Source organism: Pongo abelii, chromosome 16 (assembly GCF_028885655.2).
Source record: "Pongo abelii isolate AG06213 chromosome 16, NHGRI_mPonAbe1-v2.0_pri, whole genome shotgun sequence".
Lineage (NCBI taxonomy): Eukaryota > Metazoa > Chordata > Mammalia > Primates > Hominidae > Pongo > Pongo abelii.
In genome coordinates, this window is record NC_072001.2 from 16,199,177 (window position 1) to 16,222,356 (window position 23,180).

Here is a 23,180-nt window from a genome sequence, read left to right on the forward strand (position 1 = left end):
CAATTCCTCCCCTCTCCTATCTCCCCTGGTAAACAATATTTTACTCTCTATCTCTGTAGATTTATTTACACTTTTAAATCCCACATATAAATGAGTTTACACAATATTTGGTTTTCTGTGTATGCTTTATTTCACGTAGCATCACATCCTCCAGCCTCATCCATCTTGTGGCAAATGGCAAGACCTTGTTTGTTTTCTGGGCTGAATAATATTCCATTGTGTATGTGTGCCACAGTCTCTTTATCCATTTATCCATTGATGGACACTTAGATTGTTACCATATCTTGGCTATTGTGATTAAGACTGCAGTGAACATGAGAATACAGGTATCTTTACAAAGTAATGATTTCATTTCCTTTGGCTGTATGCTGAGGAGAGGGATTGCTGAGTCATATGGCAGTTCTATTTTTAATTTCTGTAGAAATCTTCATACTCTTTTCCAGAATGGCTGTACCAATCTACATTCTCATCCATAGCATGCAAAAGTTCCCATTTCTCCACACTCTTGCCAACATTTATCTTTTGACTTTTTGATAATGGTCATAAGGGGTGTGAGGGAGTATCTCAGTGGGTTTGATTTGCATTTCCCTAATGATCTATAATGCAGAACACCTTTCAGATACCTACTTGCTATTTTTATATCTTCTTTAAAGAAAGGTCTCTTCAAGTTTTTTTTTTAACATTTTAAAAATTGGGTTATTTGTTTTGAGTTGTATCAATTATTTATACATTTTGGATTTCTTTTTTTGAGACAGGGTCTTGCTCTGTTATGCAGACTGGAGTACAGTGACACAACCACAGCTTACTTGACCTTCTGGGCTCAAATACTCTCCCATCTCAGCCTCCCAAGTAGCTGTGACTAGAGGTGCACACCACCATGCCTGGCTAATTTTTAAATGTTTTGTTGAGACAGGGTCTCACTATGTTGCTAGGCCTGGACTCAAACTCCTGGGCTCAAGTGATCCTCCCACCTCAGCTTCTGAAAGTGCTGGGGTTAAGGAGTGAGCCACTGCACCTGGCTAAATGTTGGATATTTACTCCTAATTGGCTGGGTGCGGTGGCTCACACTTGTAATCCCAGCACTTTGGGAGGCTGAGGCACTTGGATCACTTTTGGTCAGGTGTTTGAGACCAGCCTGGCCAATATGGTGAAACATCATAATGGAGTTTTGGTTTCTTTAACTGGGAAATGAGGATCATGACCATACCTGCCAAGCAGGAGAGGAGATGGGCTGATGTGTGTTGTGAAGCCCAACATGGTAAAACCCCGTTTCTACTAAAAATACAAAAATTAGCCAGGCATAGTGAGGCTGAGGCAGGAGAATTTCTTGAACCCGGGAGATGGAAGTTGTAGTGAGCTGAGATCGCACCATTGCACTTCAGCCTAGGCAACAGAGCAAGACTTCGTCTCAAATAAAAAAAAGAATATTCACTTCAATAAATGGTGAGACCAGCTTTGCAAAGATGATGGTGAGAGAAGTCTAGCATGGCTGACTCCATCTTGCTTCCAGTCTCACGGGCCTGCTGTCTTTGCTCATTCCTGGGCATAGGCCAAATCAGCCATGGGAGAAACGTAGTCCATAGTCTATCGTTGCCATTTCCAGTCCTCCAGGGTCCCCTCTTTCACTCCACACTTAGTTATCAATTTGTTACTCTGCTTTAAAATGTACTTTTTGGTTGTCATCTCAGCTACTTGGGAGACTGAGGCAGGAGAATCGCTTGAACCTGGGATGTGGAGGTTGCAGTGAGCTGAGATCACACCTTGCACTCCAGCATGGGTGACAGAACAAAACTCTGTCTCAGAAAACAAATATAACATGAAATGGTAATGTCTTTCTTTAAAACCAAGGAAAACATGCAAGGCGGATGTCTTCCTGTCACTTCGCACAGTCTACTGCCATAGCACCTGAGCCCCAGACCCCAAACTCACTGTCCTGCTCAGGGACCCCCAGACCACACTGGCCATTGAGAGCACCCCAAGTACTCTCCTATCCTCACCTCACTCCTGCAGTAAATGGCTAAATGAATAACTCAGAAGTGAAGCCTAAAACAAAAAGAAAATGCACATGCGGAACAGGAGAGGCGAGCAGAGGCCAGTCTGGAGGCCTGGGCTGATATGCTGCAAAGAGATGTCTCCGGGTGCTGCCTGTGGGGCACAGTCTGCCATTCAGAACACACCTAGAGAAGCCCTAACCATTAAAGAGCACCCATTCCTGAGTCCCCTGCCTGCCCACAAAACTTTCCTTGAAACACCCTAAACTCTGAGCCTTTGGGGAGGCAGATTTCAGTGATAACTCCAGTCCTTCCACGTGGCTGGCATTGAGTTAATTCAACTCCTTTCTGCAATAACATGGCCTCAGTGAACTGGTTTGTCTGTGCAGCAAGCAGGAAGAACCCACCGGGGAATTACAATGGTATTGGGAAAACTGGATTTCCACGTGCAAAAGAATTAATGATGTTACCCCAAGTGGTTGGGGATGCAATCACAGGGGTGTGGACATGGTCCTCATGTACTGAGTCCACGTCTGGATGAGGCCACAGGTTAAGTCCAGGTGGGGTGAGTCTAAGAAACATCCCAAAAGGCCAATCTTTGGTTCCACAATAGTGATGTTGTCTACAGGAGTCATTGGGGAAGACACAAATCTTGTGACCTCTGGCCACATAACTCCTGAGCAGTAAGGGATTACAGAAACTATGCCTGTATTTTCACAGAATTCAGGATCCCCACCCCAAATCCTAATCTTGTGGCCTTTCATTCATCTTACAAAAGTGGGTTCAGCTCCTGGACAAGGACAAGATCAGTTTTAGGGAGGTTCTATTATCATCCTTGCTTCAACGTTAGCATAGCAGACAAGCGCAGAACCAAAAATTAACACGTGGGAAATTATACACCACAAATAGACAGTACAATCCATGGACCAACCAAGGGAATGGTGATAGCAGAATGTCAGGAAAGGACTTTATAATGTGTAGACCTTAGAGAAATAAGGAACTGAGACAAGAATCCATTTGAATTCTTGGAAATAAAAAATGTAATTACCATGTTGGCCAGACTGGTCTCCCACTCCTGACATCAGGTGATCCACCTCCCTCAGCCTCCCAAAGTGCTGGGATTACAGGTGTGAGCCACCATGCCTGGCCTGGTCCTGCATTTTTGTCTTTCATATGCAGAATACAGCTAAAAAATGAGAAGAAATCTGATATATTTTCATTTTTGTGATTTTATTTTGTTGTTTGGTTTTGGGGTTTCTTTTGAAACAAGGTCTCACTCTGTTGCCTAGGCTGGAGTACAGTGGCATGATCATAGCTCACTAAAACCTCAAACTCCTGAGCTCAAGCGATTGTCCCACCTCAGCCTGGGGCTACATGTGCACACCACCATATTTGGCTAATTTTTTAATTTTTTTATTTTTATGTATTTTTTGAGATGGGGTCCCACTCTGTCACCCAGGCTGGAGTGCAGTGCCACCATCTCGACTCACTGCAAGCTCCACCTCCCGAGTTCTCGCCATTCTCCAGCCTCAGCCTCCTGAGTAGCTGGGACTACAGGCAGTCGCCACCCTGCCCAGCTAATTTTTTTTAATTTTTAGTAGAGACGGGGTTTCACCGTTTTAGTCTCCTGACCTCGTGATCCACCCGCCTTGGCCTCCCGAAGTGCTGGTGTTACAGGCGTGAGCCACCCCGCCTGGCCTAACTTTTTTATTTTTAGTAGAGACAAAGTCTCGCATTGTGGCCAAGGCTGGTCTTGAACTCCTGAGCTCAAGCGATCGACCTGCCTCGGCCTCCCAAAGTGCTGGCATAAGCCACTGAGCCTGGCCTGATTTTCAATGTTTTATGCATCATTCATCATCTCTTCTCCCGGTACCTTTTTTCTCTTTTTCTTTGTCCTTGATATTCTGAAGTTTCATTCTGTATGTGTGCATGAGCATGTGTATACAGACACACACACACAACTCTTTACAAGTTCTGTTCAGCTCTCAGTTCAGTAATTGCTGAATTGTTAATTTCAGTCATGACATTTTTTATTTCCAAGGATTCAAACTGATTTTTGTCTCAGTTCCTTCTCTATTTCTCTAAGGCCTACATATTATAAAGTCCTTTCCTGACATTCCGCTTCGCCATTCCCTTGGTTCTTCCACGGATTTTACTGTCTATTTGTGATGTATATCTTCCCCCACATGTGTTAATTCCTGGTTCTGCCCTTGTCTGCTATGAGAGGCTTGTCTAGGTGTGTTTTGAATGGCAGACTGCTCTCTCCTGTTCCCCGTGTGCATTTTCTTTTTGGCTTCTCTTCTGAGTTATTTAGCCATTTCCTGCATGAATGAGGTGAGGATAGGAGAGTAGGTGGTGTGCCCTCAATGTTCAGTGTGTTCTGGGGGTCCCCGAGCAGGACAGTGAGTTTGGGGTCTGGGGCTGGGGCACTATGTCAGTAGGCTGTGTGAAGTGACAAGAAGACATCCATTTTGCACACTTTGTTTTCTTTTTTAAAGAAAGATGTTACCATCTCAATTCCCTGGGGGTCCCCTCTTTCACTCCATGCTTAGTTATGAATTTGTCACTCTGCTTTAAAATATATGTATTTTTTGTAATCCCAGCTACTCGGCCGACTGAGACAGGAGAATCGCTTGAACCTGTGAGGTGGAGGTTGCAGTGAGCTGAGATCATGCCATTGCACTCCAGCCTGGGCGACAGAACGAAATTCTGTCTCAAAATACATTTTTTTTTTTTTTTTTTTTTTTTACTATGTCTAATGATGTTCTATAGAAGAAAGAGATGTAGCATGTGGTCACGCTGCTGTCTTGACAGTGGAATTTTTGTTGTTGCTGCTTTCTCTTTTGAGACGGAGTCTCGCTCTTGTGGCCTAGGCTGGAGTGCAGTGGCGCCTTCTTGACTCACTGCAACTTCCACCCGGGTTCAAGTGATTATCCCACCTCAGCCTCCCGAGTAGCTGGGATTACAGGCACCCACCACCATCCCCAACTAATTTTTGTATTTTTAGAGGGCCAGGGTTTTGCCATATTGGACAGGCTAGTCTTGACCTCCTGATCTCAGGTGATCTGCCTGCCTCAGCCTACCAAAGTGCTGGGATTACAGGCATGAGCCACCGCGCCCGGCCAACAGTGGACTGCTTTTGTCTGTCTACTGCATGAAATAGTAACACCTCGCAGGCGAGGAGCTCAATATGGATCTAGACCAGAATGAGGATGGAAGAGGCGGAGCGGTATTGGGGCCTGAGTCCCAGTCCTCCAGCTCATTCTGGCCACACTGTGTGGGTCTTCTCTTGTGCCTACTCAGCCCTGGATGCTGGTGTTGGCTGAGATGTCCACTCCTTCAAGGGTTCTTGATCTCTGGTGCAAGTTCCGTTGTCTCAGCATCAACTTGTTCTGGGCCCAGCCCACCCAGCTGACTGTGTCCTGTCTTGCAGTGGCCAAGCCGCTCTTAAGAGGGCTGCAGGCAGTTCTGTGAGGCCACTGCCTGAGGACACTCTGCTTAGTAGCCTCACTGTTTCTTTTTTTTTTTTTTCTTTTTCTCTTTCTGGGATTTTTATTTCTTTAAAATAATTCATACAGACGGTTACAATCACAGACATGATTTTAACCAAAATCTTGCTAGCCTATCACATCAGCAGGATGGCACTCGTGCAGGCGGGGATGCTGCTACCCTCTGTGTCCCCAGGACAGAAGTCGATGGGCAGCGGGCAAGCTGGGCAGTGCCCAAGCTTTTTGTCTTGAAGCTGCTTCGTGATGCTGTCTTCATTTGGAACAAGGGGGGATTCATGGCAAAATTAGGAAAAACAGCCTTTGTTTTGTTTTCCTATTCTAAAAATAAGCAGGTAGAAGAAACAATGCACTGTGTGGCATGAAAAGAAAAACGGGAATGATTCATTGTCCTGAGAAGTTTGCCAACTGCCTCATTCCGGGGCACATTCCAACATAAAAACAAACAAACAAAAAAAACAAAACAACAAACAAAAAACAAAACTCTGAAACTGACTTCCAAATGTTCCTTCAGGTTTCCTTTTTGTTAACAGCTAAGCAAACAGATCTTTGTAATGTTCTAAAAACTGTACACAGACAAGAACGTTCATGGGAGAATAACTACTGACTTCTGCTTAACGAGGAAGGCAAAGGACACAGGGCAGAGCACCCATAAGACAGATGACGACAACCGACACGAGGCCCAGCGCTGCCCCCTCCCGCCTCCTGAAAGCCCGGACCAGTCTCTGCAGTGCCAGGGCAGCCACACAGGCGCCTCCTCCACACACTCTGGTCCAAGGGTTTCCAGGCCCTCCGCCCAGGCGCCCGGGCTGGAGAGCTCCTCCGGGGCTACAACTGGTCACTGGTGTGGTCTCTATCCGCCTTGGGCTTGATGGTTTGGCCAGGAGAAGGGGCCCCTGTGGGGCGGGTGTGCCATAGGGGAGAGGCTGTGGGACACGAACAAGGCGCTGGGGACGATACCTTCCACAGCAGCTGGGATGCCAGTGGGGCCACGCCCACCACACCCGGAGGGTACCCGTCGAGCTCAGGGTGCACGACGGCGGGGTCCACGCTGGCCCAGTGGGTGGCAGCCGTCAGATGGTCCTTGTTGACACAGTTCTTCAGGCTGTCTGGGATACGGCTCTGCGGATCTCCTGCACCGCCTCCTCTGGCATCTCGGTGGATGCCAGCTCGCTGTACCACGCAGCGTGGGGGGTGCAGAAGAGATTGGGTGCAACCTTCGGGGGCCCTGGCTAAGGCTAAAGGGTTCCCACTCGTGCATGACCAGGGCCTTGCCGCGGATCCGACCCTCCTTCAGGGCCTGGGCCAATGCCTTCTTGTCCACCAGGCCGCCCCAGACAGTGTTCACCAGTGTTCACCCTTGTCTCACTCTAAGGAACAGCAGCATTGCAAAGGAAATTGGCAGCCAGGCGCAGTGGTTCACGATTGTAATCCCAGCACTTTGGGAGGCCAAGGCAGGTGGATCACTTGAGGTCAGGAGTTTGACATCAGCCTAGCCAACATGGTGAAAACCCATCTCTACTAAAAATACAAAAATTAGCTGTGTGTGTTGGTGTATGCCTGTAATCTCAGCTACTCAGGAGGCTGAGGCAGGAGAATCGCTGGAACCTGGGAGGCAGAGTTTGCAGTAAGCAGAGTTGATGCCACTGCACTCCAGCCTGGGTGACAGAAGGAGACTCTGTCTCAATGAATAAATAAATAAATAAATAAAGGAAAGCAACATAAACTGTGTTGTCTGCACAAACAGTTTAGGCACAGTGAGCCACTCTTATTAGGTAGGGAATGGTGACAGGCCTCTCTAAACCCATGTTCCCAGACGCCAACTTTGCAAGCAGCCCTCTCTAAGGATAGTAGTCTCAGGTCTGCTATTCTAACTCTTCTGAACAGCATCCTAGACAAAATTCCTAATTCTTTTTTTTTTTTTCTCACTATGGAGTCTTGTTCTGTTGCCCAGGCTGGTCTTGAACTCCCGGGCTCAAGCAATCCTCCCACTTCAGCCTCCCAAAGGGCTAGGACTACAGGTGTGAGCCACCACCCCCGGCCAGGTTCTACTTTTTAATATTTAAAATATGAAATAGGCTGGGCAAGGTGGCTCACCCCTGTAATCCCAGAACTTTGGGAGGCTGACGCGGGTGGATCACTAGAGGTCAGGAGTTCCAGACCAGTCTGGCCAACATGGTGAATCCCCGTCTCTACTAAAAATACAAAAATTAGCCGAGTGTGGTGGCAGATTCCCATAATCCCAGCTGCTCGGAAGCCTGAGGCACTTAAATCGGGGATGTTGAGATTGCAGTGAGCCGATAACATGCCACTGCACTCCAGCCTCGGTGACAGAGTGAGACTCTGTCTCAGAAAAAAAAAAAAAAAAAAAAAAGAAACCTAGATGGTGTCAGTGATTTCTATTTCATCAGGTCTGGAGGCACTCTGTACCTGATTGCTCTACTTTTAGTGGTGCTAAGTTCAAATAATTCAGGTGGTGAGAACTGACTCCTTCACTGCAAACATCCCCCATCATCCTCTCATCTAATACGGTATTTTCATCCATTGCCATCTTTGCCTCAATTAATTAATTAAATACCACAAAATGGTGATTTTTTTTTTTTTTTTGAGATGGAGTTTCACTCTGTTGGCAGGCTGGAGTGCAGTGGCGCAATCTTGGCTCACTGCAACCTCTGCCTCCCAGGTCCAATTGATTCTCCTGTCTCAGCCTCCTGAGTAGTTGGAATTAAAGGCACACACCACCACACCCAGCTAATTTTTGTATTTTGAGTAGAGACAGGGTTTCACCATGTTGGCCAAGATGGCCTCGATCTCCTGACCTCGTGATCTGCCCTCCTCAGCCTCTCAAAAGTGTCATCCTAGGATTATAGGTGTGAGCCATGGCATCCGGTCACAATGCTGATTTTTATAATTCAATCATTCTATGTTTACTAATGGAATATATATATATATATATATATTTTTTTTTTTTTGAGATAGCCTCTTACTCTGTCACCCAGGCTGGAGTGCAGTGGCCCAATCTTGGCTCACTGCCACCCCAGCCTGCCCGGTTCAAGCGATTCCTATGCATCAGCCTCCTGAGTAGCTGGGATTGCACGAGTGCACCACCATGCCTGGCTAATTTTTGTATTTTTAGTAGAGAGGTCTTTCATCATATTGGCCAGGCTGTCCTCGAACTCCTGACCTCGTGATCCACCTGTCTCAGCCTCTCAAAGAGCTTGGATTAGAGGCATGAGCCACAGTGCCTGGCCAGAATCTTTGTTAATGTGCATTTTGGTATATACACTGAGACACACACACACATATTCCAATATATATCAATGTATGTGATAGCCTCACCTAGGTGAAGATATAGCAGATTTTTTTTTTTCAGATTTTTTTTTTTTTTTTTCCTTTTTGAGACAGAGTCTTGCTCTGTCACAGAGGCTGGAGTGCAGTGACGTGATCTTGGCTCACGAGTTCAAGGGATTTTCATGCCTCAGCCTCCTGAGTAGCTGGGATTACAGGCATGTACCAACATGCCTGGCTAATTTTTGTGTTTTTGGTTTTGCCATGTTGTCCAGGTTAGTCTCAAACTCCCAGCCTCAAGTGATCCAGCTGCCTTGGCCTCCCAAAGTGCTGGGATTACAGATGTGAAACAGTGCACTCAGCCGTTTCTTTTCTTTTCCTTTCTTTCTTCCTTTTTTTTTTTTTTTTTTTTTGTGACTGGTCTGGCTTAGTCACTGAAGTGACAGGCTGCGGTGCAGTGGCACAATCATAGCTCATTGCAGCCTCAAACTCTTGAGCTCAAGCAATCCTCCTGCCTCAGCCTCCTGAGTAGCTGAGACTACAGGCGCACACCAGCATGCCATGCTAATTTTTAATTTTTTGTAGAGATGGGATCTCGCTATGTTGCCCAGGCTGGTCTCTAACTCCTGGGCTCAAGTGACCCTCTCGCCTAGGCCTCCCAAAGTGCTGGGATTACAGATGTGAAGCAGTGCACTCAGCCTTTCTTCTCTTTTCTTTTCCTTTCTTTCTTCCTTTCCTTTCCTTTCTCTTTTTTTTGGCGACTGGTCCTGCTCAGTCACTGAAGTGACAGGCTGCAGTGCAGTGGCACAATCATAGCTCACTGCAGCCTCAAACTGTTGAGCTCAAGCAATCCTCCTGCCTCAGCCTCCTGAGTAGCTGAGACTACAGGCGCACACCAGCATGCCATGCTAATTTTTAACTTTTTGTAGAGATGGGATCTCACTATGTTGCCCAGGCTGGTCTCTAACTCCTGGGCTCAAGCGACCCTCTCACCTAGGCCTCCCGAAGTGCTGGGATTACAGGCGTGAGCCATTGCACCCAGCCAAGATACGGCAGATTTCTAGTACCCCAGAGAGCTCCTTCCTGATCTAACTTTCCCACAAAAGAAACTACTCTTCTGACTTCAATCATTGTCAGTTCTGCCTTCCTGCGCTTCATCTAAGTGGGCTGGTACAGTGCACTGTCTCTCATACCTGGCTCCCTCTATTCACCCATGTTGTTGAACGTTCCTACCACTTCATTTTTCTTTTTTGGCTGTGTAGTATTCCATGATGTGACTATCACCACTTATTCACTCTCCTGTTGATGGACATTTAGGTTGTTTTCATTTGGGGCTCTTATGAATAAAAATGGCAATGAACATTCTTATATGTCCTTTTGTGGACATATGCACTCATTTCTCTTGTGTACATGCTTAGGATGGAATTTCTGAAGGTAAGCATAGATATAGCTTTAGTAGAAGCTGCCAAACAGGTTTCCAATGTGCTTATACAACTTTATGCTACTGCCAGCTGGACCATTCTTGTAGCTCTACATCTTTGCCAGTACTTGGTATAACACAGCATTTAACTTTAAATAGAGATAAAACGATGGAAAGATCCAAAGAAATGTGCATGTTCCTGAAGAACATCCAATAAACGGCCTATTTTATTCATCTGTTTCTGGCACTGAAAACCACTGCATGGCCAGATCAGGAAGGAGGCCTGGTACAACTCCCAAGGAGGCACGTGTCCCTCGGGTGGGCTTCGTGTCCCAGAAACTCCAGGGAAGGGGTGGAGAGGTACCTTCTGGGTGATCTGGTCTCCTCTGGATTTTCTTGTCCCCTAGGGCTCCCTCCAAAGAGACAGAGCACAGCCTGGCCAGGGAGCAGTATCTCCTGCTGTGCTTGCTGTGAGCCAGCCACTCTGCCCTCTTTCAGGAATTACAAAATCCATAGGTCCCTGGCATCCTTATTTATTTATTCATTTATGAGGCATGGTTTTCCTCAGCTCTGTTGGATGGGTCTCTGTGAAGGGAGCTTGGTGGGGGCGAGTGGCTCCTCCCTGGAGGCAGGCCGCTGGTTAGAATCTTTGGAGCTCCAGGTCTCATGAGTGGGGGCCAGGCTCCCTAGAGAAACCCTTCTTGGCTAGGGCTGGGGAGCCCACCAGAGTGACTCAATCAGTTCTCAGGGCCTGTGGTGGGGCCAAGTGGTTTTGAGAAGCCAGTGTTCGGCTCCATCCTAAAGAGCACTCATGCAAGTTGGGGAGGAGGGCCGGGGTGCACAGCTCTGAGCCGAGTCAGACCCACCTCAGCACTGAGCCCAGCAGAAGGAGGCCCAGAGTCACTGACCACAAAACGAGCAGATGCCTCCCCCGTGCTGGTTGAGATGAGTCTTGGTCATCAACTCTAATAACTTCTAACTGCACCCAGAAATACTGATTCACACAGCAACTAGTGAATAATAGCCTTTTAGAGCTAAAAAAGCCTTGTATGATTTATTATAAGTTGACATATGCATTTTACACAAACTAGAGGCACCGTGGTGGGCCAGCAGCAGCCTGTTCAGGGGCCACAACAAGGAGACTGGATTTCCTTAAGTGCAATGGGAGTTACTGGCAAGGCTTTAAGGTTTTAGCCACAGGAAAGATGAATGTATTTCAGAGCAATGTGGGTGGATTCAAAATGAGGTTTAGAACTAGATCAATGTTTTTTTTTTTTTTTTAGATGGAATCTGACTCTCATTGCCCAGGCTGGAGTGCAGTGGTGCTATTTTGGCTCATTGCAACCTCTGCCACCCGGGTTCAAGCGATTCTCCTGCCTCAGCCTCCTGAGTCGTTGGGATTACAGGCACCCACCACCATGCCCGGCTAATTTTTGTATTTTTAGTAGAGATGGGGTTTCACCATCCTGGCCAGGCAGTTCTTGAACTCCTGACCTCGTGATCTACCCGCCTTGGCCTCCCAAAGTATTAAAATTTTTTTTTTTGAGACGGAGTCTTGCTGTGTCACCCAGGCTGGAGTGCAGTGGCCTGATGTCGGCTCACTGCAAGCTCCTCCTCCCAGGCTCACGCCATTCTCCTGCCTCAGCCTCCCGAGTAGCTGGGACTACAGGCGCCTGCCACGATGCCCGGCTAATTTTTTGTATTTTTTTAGTAGAAACGGGGTTTCACCGTGTTAGCCAGGATGGTATCGATCTCCTGACTTCGTGATCCATCCGCCTCGGCCTCCCAAAATGCTGGGATTACAGGGGTGAGCCACCATGCCCAGCCAAGTATTAAATTTTTTATTTGAAAAATCTCCCCTCTCCAAAGATCTCCCAGCATTTCTGAAGAGGTCTCTACCTAGGTAAGGAGAAGAAACAATTCTTGGCTGGGTACAGTGGCTCACGCCTGTAATGCCAGCACTTTGGAAAGCATGGTTGGTGGATTCCTTGATCCCAGAAGCTCAAGATCAGCCTGGCCAATATGGTGAAACCCCATCTCTACTAAAAATACAAAAATCAGTCGGATGTGGTGGTGCATGCCTGTAATCCCAGCTACTTGGGAGGCTGAGGCAGGAGAATCGCTTGAATCTGGGAGGTGGAGGTTGTTGTGAGCTGAGATCACGCCATCGTACTCCAGCCTGGGCAACAAGAGTGAAACTCTGTCTCAAACAAACAAAAAACAAAAACAAAAAACACAGTGTAACATGTTATTATAAAGTCACTGCTCAGGGACCAACTTGTCCCCTCCTGTGCCTCTAGAGGGAAGCTCCCTCCCACTGTTCTTTAGAGTTTTATATCTTAAGTACAGGAGTCAACAAACTAGGCCTATGCACCACATCTGGCACCCAGCCTTTATTTATTTTTTCAGATGGCGTCTCACTCGGTCACCCAGGCTGCAGTGTGGTAGCACAATCTCAGCTCACTGCAACTTCCGCCTCCCAGATTCAAGCAATTCTCCTGCCTCAGCCTACTGAGTAGCTGGGATTACAGGTGCGTGCCACCATGCCCAGCTAATTTTTGTATTTTTGGTAGAGACGGGGTTTCACCATGTTGGTCATCTGGTCTCGAACTCCTGACATCAGGTGATCCGCCTGCGTTGGCCTCTCAAAGTGCTGGGATTACAGGCATGACCCATGATGCATGACCCAGCCTTTTTTAAAATGAAGGTTTTGGCTGGTGTGGTGGCTCACGTCAGTAATCCCAGCACCTTGGGAACCACTGTGCCTGGCAAATCCTTTGACATTTTTTGAAACTTTGTTTGAGCGTATGACCCACTTAGCATATGACTGGATTTTATGAACATTTTCTGTGTGCATAAAAGAATGTCTTCTATAGTTCTGTTAGATATGTATTTGTATAAAATGTATAAAATTTTGGCTGGACGTGGTAGCTCATGCACATAACCCCAGCACTTTGGGAGGCTGAGGTGGGTAGACTGCCTGAGGTCAGGAGTTCAAGAGCAGCCTGGCCAACATGGTGAAATCTCACCTCTACTAAAAATACAAAAATTAGCCAGGCGTGGTGGCAGGAGCCTGCAATCCCAGCTACTCGGGAGGCTGATGCAGGAGAATTGCTTGAGCCCGGGAGGTGTTGGTTGCAGTGAGCCAGGATCACGCCACTGCACTCCAGCCTGGGCGACAGAGTGAGACTCCATCTCAAAAAAAAAAACAAAAGCAAAACATTAAAATATGTTAAGAACGCATAAATCAGAATGAAGATAAATGATGTTAAAGAGAACTAAGGTCTTTGCATTGTTTAAGAGAATATACTAAAAATAGATTTGAATGAGTCAAAAATAGATGTTATAATTAATATCTTCAGTAAGTACTAAAACTAAAAATGTATATAACATATACACTCCTTATAGACAGAGTGAGACTCTGTCACAAAAAAATAATAATTAAAAAAAAATAGAAAAGTTAGCTGAGCATGGTGGCACCGGCCTGTAATCCCAGCTACTCAGGAGGCAGAGACAGGAGAATTGCTTGAAGCCAGGAGGCGGAGGTTGCACTGAGCCAAGATCATGCCACTGCATTCCAGCCTGGGCAACAGAGTGAGACTCTGTCTCACAAAGAAGAAAAGTGATATATGCATACAGTGGAATATCATTCAGCCATTAAAAAGGATGACGTTCTGACACATGCTACAATACGGATGAAGCTTGAAGACATTATGCTAAACGCAAAAGGATAAATCTTACATGGTTCCATCTAGATGAGGTATCTGGAGTGGTCATATTCATAGAGACCAAGGTTAGATTCAAGGTTACCAGGGTTGGGGTAAGGGGAAGTAGGGTAGTTAAACTGCTTAATGGGTACAGTTTCTGATCAGAGTGGTGAAAAGTTTTGGTAAGAGAGAGTTGTGATGGTTGTGCAACTCTGTACTTAAGGTACTTAATACCCTGAATTATAAACTTAGAAAATGATTAAGTGGCTAATTTTAAGTTATATATATTTTGCCACAATGAAAAATACAGTAAAAGGTATATAAATGAAAAACCTCACTCTCCATCTAACTAATTCCACATGCCATGCAACTAAACACTTACTAGTTTCTTGAGATTCTTTTAATGTTTCTTTATGGAAAAACAAGCAAACAAGCCTAGTTACTCTAATTCTTCCCCGACACTCCATCCTGATTTTTTTAAAAAGCCAGCCAGTCATCAGTGGGTAGGACCGTCACTTCCGTTTCACTGTACTCACTCTACAGAATTACCGTATACATAGGAACCTTAAAATAACAAATTCCAATACATTGTGGTCCACAATAAGTATTTCATTAATATTTGGTGGAAGAGAGAATATAAACATTCTGCCATACCTGGTTCATTTATTCTGCCAAATGTATGCCTGGTATTGTGTTTTTCGGTCTTGAAACACATTTCACAAAAATCAAAGTCATCACAGTTTCTGCATTTGAATCTGGATCCATTGATAGGAAACATCTGACATCCATCACATCTATTTGTAAAATAGCAACTGAGTTAAGAAAGGTCATTTATTAAACTTACTTCAACAGAAAACCATTCGTCCCAAAGCAAATCTAGCAATCATAAAAATAACTCACGTAACCCCAGGATGAATACTGGGCACCAACTCCATTTCTGATAGCAACCCAGTCCAGTGAGACTGCTGGGGAAAGTCATCAATGATATCTTTTCCATTGGCACTGAAAGCTAGGAGAGAACACAAATCACCTGATCCATCTTCCTCTTCACCAATAAAAACCTGAACTTAAAACTGCACCTAGCCATGTCATACTACATTGTAGTTATTTGTTTTTTACAAAGAGTCTTATCTTTTAGAGATAGGTACTAAAATACTTATGGATGAAATAATACATGATGTCAGCGCCTGGTTTCAAAATAATCACAAGAAGGGAGCATGAATAATTTTGGCCGTGAGGTGACAATTGTTAAAGCCAGGTGATGAGCACATGGAGGTTCATTGTAAAGTACATTCCTTACTTTTGCATTAGGTTTAAAATAGGACATTTGGGTTTTTAATTACACCAAGTCAACAATTCCATATAATACCTTTGGTATCTCAGGGAATAAAAACCACATTAATAACATGAAGACTTCTTTTGTCCTTTGATAAGAGCAACATGTCACTCAAAACAAAGAAACCAAATTCTTATTTTAAAAATTTGTCTTGTTTTGATTTGCAAATATTTTAACAATCTCTTAAACAAAGAAAAATGTTTAAAGTAAAATATTAAATAATCCATTTGTTCTTATGTAACATGAGAAGCTCTAGGAACCTCTCACCACTGTGGAACCACCACCAACTGTGGCCATTTTCTAAGCGATCTGATGAAAAGAGAGGCTTCCACAAGGTTCAGATGAACAAACAAACAATCTCTTTATGGCATCAAGAGTTTATAAAACTATACACATACTTATTTCTCATGCAACTGTTAAAACGGACATAGTATACCTTTCAAAGTGTGCCACGGATTTGATTTGGAATCTCAATAGTATCATATTAAACCAGTTCCTAATTCCCACCATTAGCACATTTCCATTTCTTAAATTCAGTCCTAAATTTTTATACAGCATGAAAAAGGGAGCCAGGCGTGGTGGCTCACGCCTGTAATCCCAACACTTTGGGAGGCCAAGGTGGGCGGATCAATAGGTGAGGAGTTCGAGACCAGCCTGGCCAACATGGTGAAACCCCATCTCTACGAAAAATACAAAAATTAGCCAGGCACGGTGGTGGGCACCTGTAATCCCAGCTACTCTGGAGGCTGAGACCGGAGAATTGCTTAAACCCGGGGATGGAGGTTGCAGTGAGCCGAGATGGTGCCACTGCACTCCAGCCTGGTCAGGGGAGGAGAAAGAAAAAGCAGTCCTGACAGTCAGGAGATGGCCTGTTAATGTCAGTGTTAGGCCATTTCACAGAACAACTGACAGGACAAGTTGACAGAACACGAACATCAGATAAGGCCACTCTGTGACTGATGAATCAAGGCACAACCAAAACCCCTCCTTAACCATGTGTGATTAAAGTTGAGTCTGATCCAAACCACAAACAACCACACAGTCCCCTATCCTGGTGATATGAATGACTGCTTCCTTACCAATCATGACATTAGCATGGCTCCGTTCTTTCTGCCTGCCAGGTAAATTTATTAAGACATCCTGTCTTAGAATTACCCCTGCTTTCTCGACCCCTCCCCCAAATACCCAACATAAACTTCATTAGTCCTTGCTCACTCCCTCTGATGGAGACACCCATTCCCCAAGGTGTGTGTTCTCCTGCACTGCAATGAGTTAACATTAATAAATCTGATTGTTTCACTGCAGGTGAGTTCCTCTGTGGCCTTTGGCAGAAGGTAATGACAAGCAAAGGAACACTCTATCTCTTTCTTCACACTTGTTTTCTTTTTTTGTGTGCTTGAACAAAAAGAAATACTAAGTACACATGCGTTAATGAAAAGTTAACATCAGGAATTTTATTACCCAGATAATATTACCTTTCACAACCCCCACACTCTGATGAGTCACAGATCCCCATTTGTATTTTGGTGTGGTGACAGAGGCTTTGACCCGCACTTTATCACCAATCTTGATGTGGGAAGAACTTGGTGGAGGATAGCCTACAGATTTCAATAACAAATCATTATAATCAGTATTCATTTATGGGAATTCTGTCTCTAAGAAAAAGCAAAAGCACTGAACAAAGAATGTGCTCACCTATAAGTTCAGCATGAATGTACCTAACCCAGTAGGTGCCCCCTTTCTGCTGCCAGTCACACTGCACACTGAGATCATGCAATCCATCTCTGTCCAGTTTGATGACTTTGCCAACATCACCTTCGCACACTTCTTCGTACGCAGGTCCAGGTCCACTTGTCCTGCGGAAGGAAAGAGTGAGAAGGGCGTGCCCTGCTCAGACTCCCTCCTCGCCAGCATCAAGCCTCCGCCACATGGTGATGAGTAACGCTCTGCCCTTCAGGAATCTGCCAACCGCACACACTGTCCGTGACGAAGGGCTCGCCTTTCCCAGTGTTACACTCGGTGCTTCTGGGTAAGCACCTTCTGCCTCCTGGGTCTTCCTTCCCTGCTCTCCAGGCACCTAACTTGATAGGACGCAGGATTCAATGGGTTTAACACGGTTAGAACCATGTCAGCTACTATTAATATGATCAAATGTTCCCCAAGTTGCTGAAGGTTCAGCTGCTTTCACTCTTCTTCTAAGACTCCTCTGAGAGAATCTGTCAGCCCCACTAGCTCTTTAACTGATGAAGATGGCAGCAATGCCCAAGGCTTATCTGAATACAGAGGCCGCAGAAGCAGCACAGAGAGTGTGGGGTGGGAAGGAAGGAGTGCTGCAGGTGCCGCTCGGGCACTGGCTCGACTAACTGGCAGACAGGTTTATTCACCACGATGGGAAACGGCAGCTACTAGAGAAAGCCAGCTGAATTTCGGACATGTTGTGATTTGCATGCACTGCACCTCCAACCAGAGATGTGAATGGGAAATCCAGACTTGAAAGTGCTTACATCATAAATGCTGAAGCAGCAATCCTAGGTCTGTGGGAGCAACAGGGGAGAAAACGTAGGTCTGTGGGAGCAAGAGGAGAGAAAACTCAAGAAGAGTGGGCAGAATATGCCATAGTTATGGGTGAAGCCACACAGACTTCCAGGATATAAAGAACGAGCAGAGAGAAGAGCTCCCTAGAAACATGGAAAGAAACTCAGGAGAGCTGCATTCTAGACCCAAAGGAAGGCAAAGTCAAGCAAGGCTACAGTCTCAGCCACCCTGAATGCCACAAGCAAGCCAGGTGCTTCGGGGACAGAGGCCCCTGGATCTGGCAGGGAACAGACTGTGAGCCATGGTCCAACAGGGTGACTGGGCCACAGGGCCCTGGAATGGAGGGGAGGAGGGAAGAGGTGAACACAGACTTCTCTTCCGGGATAAAGGGTGACACAGAGAAGAGGGTGTCAGCCATGGGGTTCTTCAAGTGTGGCTCCGAACATGGCAAGAAAGGCTGACTCGAAAACACTCATTACCACGAACACAGGGTTACATTGCCAACCGCAACTCAACAAATGGTGGGCCCAGGTGAACCCCAGGACTTTAGCACGTCCGTGAACTCACTCATAAAAGAACACTGTACAAACAACACGAGTTTAAGACGGCAGCTATTTCATCAAGAAGCACGATGTACTGACCTGCAAAGGCCTGTTTAGTTGATTTCTTTATTTTGTGCTTTTCTAACTTGCTTCCAGCGAGGTTCACCAACTGAGCCCAGACAGACAGCATGGGCTCTGTGAAGGGCAGGCTGTTCACATTAAAGGCCACGGCAGGGAGCTGGAGAGGACACAGAAGCTGTCAGCGTGTGGCCAGTATGACTAACCAATGAAACGTGCTGAAAGTCATCAAAACCATGGGCTTAATCCTGAAATGCCACACATACCCGGAAGCCTTTTTATAGCTGAGAATAATCATTTTTTAAAATGACATAAAAGGCAAGATAGAGACTTATACATATAATAAGTATAATCTATATTAATTTTTCTTTACAAACCTGTCAACAGTAATTACATCAGTGTGGTGGTTACTATCTTCTCAGGTATTTTCTATATACTTCAAAAGTTTTCTACAACATGTACATATTCCTATAATAATAAAAAAGAGTACTTTATAGAAAATATAGTCAGGCCGGGCACGGTGGCTCACGCCTGTAATCCCAGCACTTTGGGAGGCCGAGGAGGGTGGATCACCTGAGGTCAGGAGTTTGAGACCAGCCCGGCCAACATAGTGAAACCCCATCTCTACTAAAAATACAAAATTAGCCAGGTGTGGTGGCACACACCGTAATCCCAGCTACTCAGGAGGCTGAGGCAGGAGAATCGCTTGAACCCGGGAGGCAAAGGTTGCAGAGGGACGACAAGATCGTGCCATTGCACTCCAGCCTGGGTGACAAGAGCAAGACTCCATCTCAAAAAAAAAGAAAAAGAATATACAGTAACATTGCACTTGGGCTACATGAAAATAATGTAAATGGCTCCTTCTCCCTGTGCATCCTTGATTCATAGGTTAAGATAACAGTAGCTGCTACATTAAGTCACGTCACTCAAAACAACTAAGCATTTTCTACATGAAGAAAGGCTGTTTTTTTTTAAAGGTGTTTAAACATGTTTAAGTTTTTTAAAAATTTGAGTTGTTTAATAAAAAGTAGACTTCATAAATTCACATTTTAAAATAATTAGAACTACCTCATAGATGCATGGTAACTTCCAGGTTGCTAAAGCCCTCTCCGTGTCTCTGAGGCTGAAACCACAAGAACCACTGCTTTAGGTGCCCTGAGAGACAGGCCCTGCTCACCAGAGACGCACAAGCTCACACAGCTTCCTGGAAGGCAAACTTGAAGTACCAGAATCAAGTTCTTTCAAGTGCTAATGTTGGTGCTGGGTTCTAGTGTAAAGCCAATTTCCCTTAACATACAGTAACTGCGCACAAGTTCACCTACTGGTTTCAGCTGATTCAATGGGCAAACGCGACACGTCTGCATGTCAGAGAACTGCATGGTGATTTTGCCCTTCGGGGTGATGCGAGTCACGGTGCCTTCTCCAAACTCATCGTTCACAACTTGGCCACCCAGGCGCAGGCAACCATCGATGCCTCCAATCACGGCCAGGACCGCCATGAGGCCCCCCACTTCAGGGTTCTCGGAGTCGGGGGAAGTAGTCCTCTAACTAGGCCTAGTGCAGACCAAACAGCGAGCTCCACCAGGGACACTCACGGAGCTGCCCAATCCCTACAGGTTTACCTTTCAACTAAATTAATTCTGAGAACACAAACCCACCCCTTCAGAAGGCCTTCCCGCAAAGCTGTGGGTGATGGAGCGGAGCTGGGAGTTGATGTACTTGTTGATGAACCCATTCCACTGAGTCAGGGAGTGCAGCGTGTGCAGCAGTGCCACCACCTCCTCCGCCAGTGTGCTGCTGTGGGTGCCAGTCAGCGAGGCCTGCGAGCGCACCCTGCGCCGCCTTGGTGTGGACTCTGAGGAGGTAACAAGGGGAGAAGCTGCTGCACCGCTCTTCACCAGGGCACAGGGAAGGGAGATGGCCACCCACCTCTGAGTGACGGCACTGTGCGGCTCTTCACCAGGGCACAGGGAAGGGAGACGGCCACCCACCTCTGAGTAAGGGCACGTCGGGCGGAGCAGGTAGTGAGCAAGCTCCCCAAGAAGTCAAACAGCTTCTCCACAAGGCATTTCATGTCCCTCGCCCTTTCGGTCTTGTCCCATGATGGAAGGACTGCTTGCAACAAATGCACAGCTAAGATCTGATAAAAGAAAATTTAAAATGACAAGCATTAAAAAAAAAATCTGATTAAGAAACTAGAGATTGTTATTTTCTCTTTTCTTTTTTGAGACAGAGTCTCGCACTGTCACCCGGGCTGGAGTGCAGTGGCACGGTCTCGGCTCACTACAACCTCCACCTCCCAGGTTCAAGCGATTCTGCTTCCCTTAGCTTCCTGAATAGCTGGGATTACAAGCACCCACCACCAAGCCCAGCTCATTTTTTTTGGATTTTTAGTAGAGACAGGATTTCACTATGTTGGCCAGGCTGGTCTCAAACTCCTGACCTCATGATCCACCTGCCTCGGCCTCCCAAAGTGCTGGGATTACAGGCATGAGCCACTGCGCCCAGCCTCTCTTTATTTTCTGTTCTCATAATGCAAGTAATCATGTGAAAATGTTGAGATTCATTACTTTACAGCCAGGTAATTACACTCAAGTTGATTAGTGATTAGGATTGTCAGGGACTTTAGAAAAAAACAACATTACAGATGCATGTGTTTAAAAAAAAAGAATTATTTTTAGTTTAATTCTTAAGAGAATTACACTACAAATTCTGTGAAGCAGATGAGTGAGTAGTTGCAGGATTTACCACTTAAGAGAAAAGCAGGTAAACTAAAGGTTAGCAACTTACCAATTATCAAGGACCTCTGCCCCTTGCCTCCAGAAAATCTACCCTGTCACTTCTAGACCCTTTCTGCACTCGTTACTGAATAAAGGCCCCTGAATCTGAGGGCAGGGAACTTCAGTACATGGAGGCCTCTCTCAGGGAACTGGTTTTGCCTGCCAGCACATTACCTGTCTCTGCAGCAAGGCGGCACTGAAGGGTGCGTGCCCTTCCACGACCTTCATGAGCAGCGTGATCCGCTGCGGGGAGCTGAGGGCGCTGCACACCTGCGGCGTGAGAGCGATGCTCTGCACAAACCCCAGCATACATCAGCTCCGGTGTTGCTCCCTGTACATCAGCCTGTTTGGAGAAGCTGCGGGAGGGAAAATAGATATGCTTGGTTAACAAGTCCCTAAAGACAAATCCCTAAAGATAAATCCTTACTTTTTTTTATCAACTTATCTTATTTTCTACAATAAGCTCCTTTAAAATATATTGCAGTTTGTAAATTAATTCAAACTAATTCAAAGTGAGAAGTGGAAGGCGGCTTTTAAGTTAGTTCAAGAAACATTTCCGAATTTTTTTGTTTGATTTTTTTAGAGATGGGCCCTCACTATGTTGCCCAGGCTGGTCTAAAACTCCTGGGCTCAAGTGATTCTCCTGCCTTGCCCTGCCGAATAGCTGGGACTACAGGCATTTTTAAAACCTTGTAAGCATGTGTAGTAAAAGTAGTTAGGGAATTTTAGCTATGCATTGTTTCTAGGCAATAGGAAAATGATCTATAATTCAAATAGCAGTAATTTGCAACAGTGCATCTATTATATTTTTAATTTCGTGTTTTAAATATCTCCACATTTGCTTATATTTAATCTGCACCACTTAAATACTTTTTTTGTATTTTTAGTAGAGACAGTTTCCAATCCAAGTTTAATACATCTGCATTAACAAAATGAGTTTTTCACTAGGTTTACACCATTGGATTCTGGCACCAGTGGGCCCACCTCTGCTCTGCCTGGCTCTAGGACTCCACTACTCCCTGAATGGAGGCTGAGGCTTGGAGGCTGGGCCCCCCGAGGGACCCCGCCCACAGCCCCACAGGACCTGCTCTCCCTCCCACCTCCCCCACCCTGCCCTCAGCTATCCAAGCTTATGAGGACACCTGCCTTCCTTCAGCACACTCACATGAGCTCACACACACACACTCTCACACCCTCATATGCATCCTCACACTCACACCCATACTAAGTTATTCAGACACACTCATGGGCACTCACACACCCACCCTCACACTCTCAGGTGCACCCACCACTGTCACAATCACTAACACACACACAATCCCAGTCACACATATGCACACACAACAGATGCAAGCTGACACACTCCTATGCACTCTCACATCCACTTACCCCTCCCAATGCATACAAAAACTCACATATGCACTCACACTCCTAAACACTAGTCACAACTGATTACTCACCCACTCACACCTTTACCCACACACTTTCTCACTTTACACTCACACCTACACTGTTATAACCTCCCACTCACTGACACGAGCAAAATACTCACATTCACTCACACGCATTCACAATAACGTCACTCGTGCTCACACAGATACAAGGCACTCATACACATTTACACAAATGCTCGCACTCAATCGCACACTTACACATGAGTGGGTGCTGCCACCCACTCATACTTCCTCACACTCACCAAGCCTCACTGAGTTACACTTCATCTCATTCACACACCCAGTAATCCCCTCACACTCATGCCCCCCTCGTGCTCACCCTCACACACACACACTGGCTCAATGTACTGACGCTTTCACTCCCACTTCACCTGAATGTAGTCACCTGCCCACTCACACGCTCTCATGGACATACACACCACTCACATAAATGCACGCATACACACACCCACACAACCACATGCTACAAACACACCATCACACTTGCAACACAAACGCTCAGCCACTTGCCCATCGACTGCTAACACACTCACTCTCATCAAT

At 45.9% G+C, this 23,180-nt stretch overlaps 2 protein-coding genes and 1 pseudogene across 2 annotated transcripts in view; all 3 read right to left on the reverse strand.

The window, feature by feature from the left end:
- Nucleotides 1-5,144: 5,144 nt before the first annotated feature.
- Nucleotides 5,145-8,048, reverse strand: LOC134759376 (C-terminal-binding protein 1-like; annotated as a pseudogene).
- A 5,722-nt stretch (nt 8,049-13,770) lies between these two features.
- On the reverse strand, nt 13,771-16,925 carry LOC129050543 (E3 ubiquitin-protein ligase HERC2-like). Its single transcript, XM_063716377.1, has 3 exons — nt 16,724-16,925; nt 14,813-14,921; nt 13,771-14,706 (listed from the first exon to the last, which is right to left on the reverse strand). Exons 1-3 carry the CDS (start codon nt 16,884-16,886, stop codon nt 14,478-14,480), a joined length of 501 nt encoding a protein of 166 aa, XP_063572447.1. The 5' UTR covers nt 16,887-16,925; the 3' UTR covers nt 13,771-14,477.
- LOC100936716 (E3 ubiquitin-protein ligase HERC2-like) overlaps nt 16,724-23,180 on the reverse strand; it is a 32,593-nt gene continuing 26,136 nt past the window's right edge. The window contains 7 exon segments of the mRNA XM_054532964.2: nt 16,724-16,846; nt 16,944-17,104; nt 18,425-18,563; nt 20,062-20,258; nt 20,395-20,413; nt 20,415-20,543; nt 21,358-21,539. Of these exon segments, the coding sequence (XP_054388939.1) occupies nt 16,944-17,104; nt 18,425-18,563; nt 20,062-20,258; nt 20,395-20,413; nt 20,415-20,543; nt 21,358-21,539 (827 nt within the window). The 3' untranslated portion in view covers nt 16,724-16,846.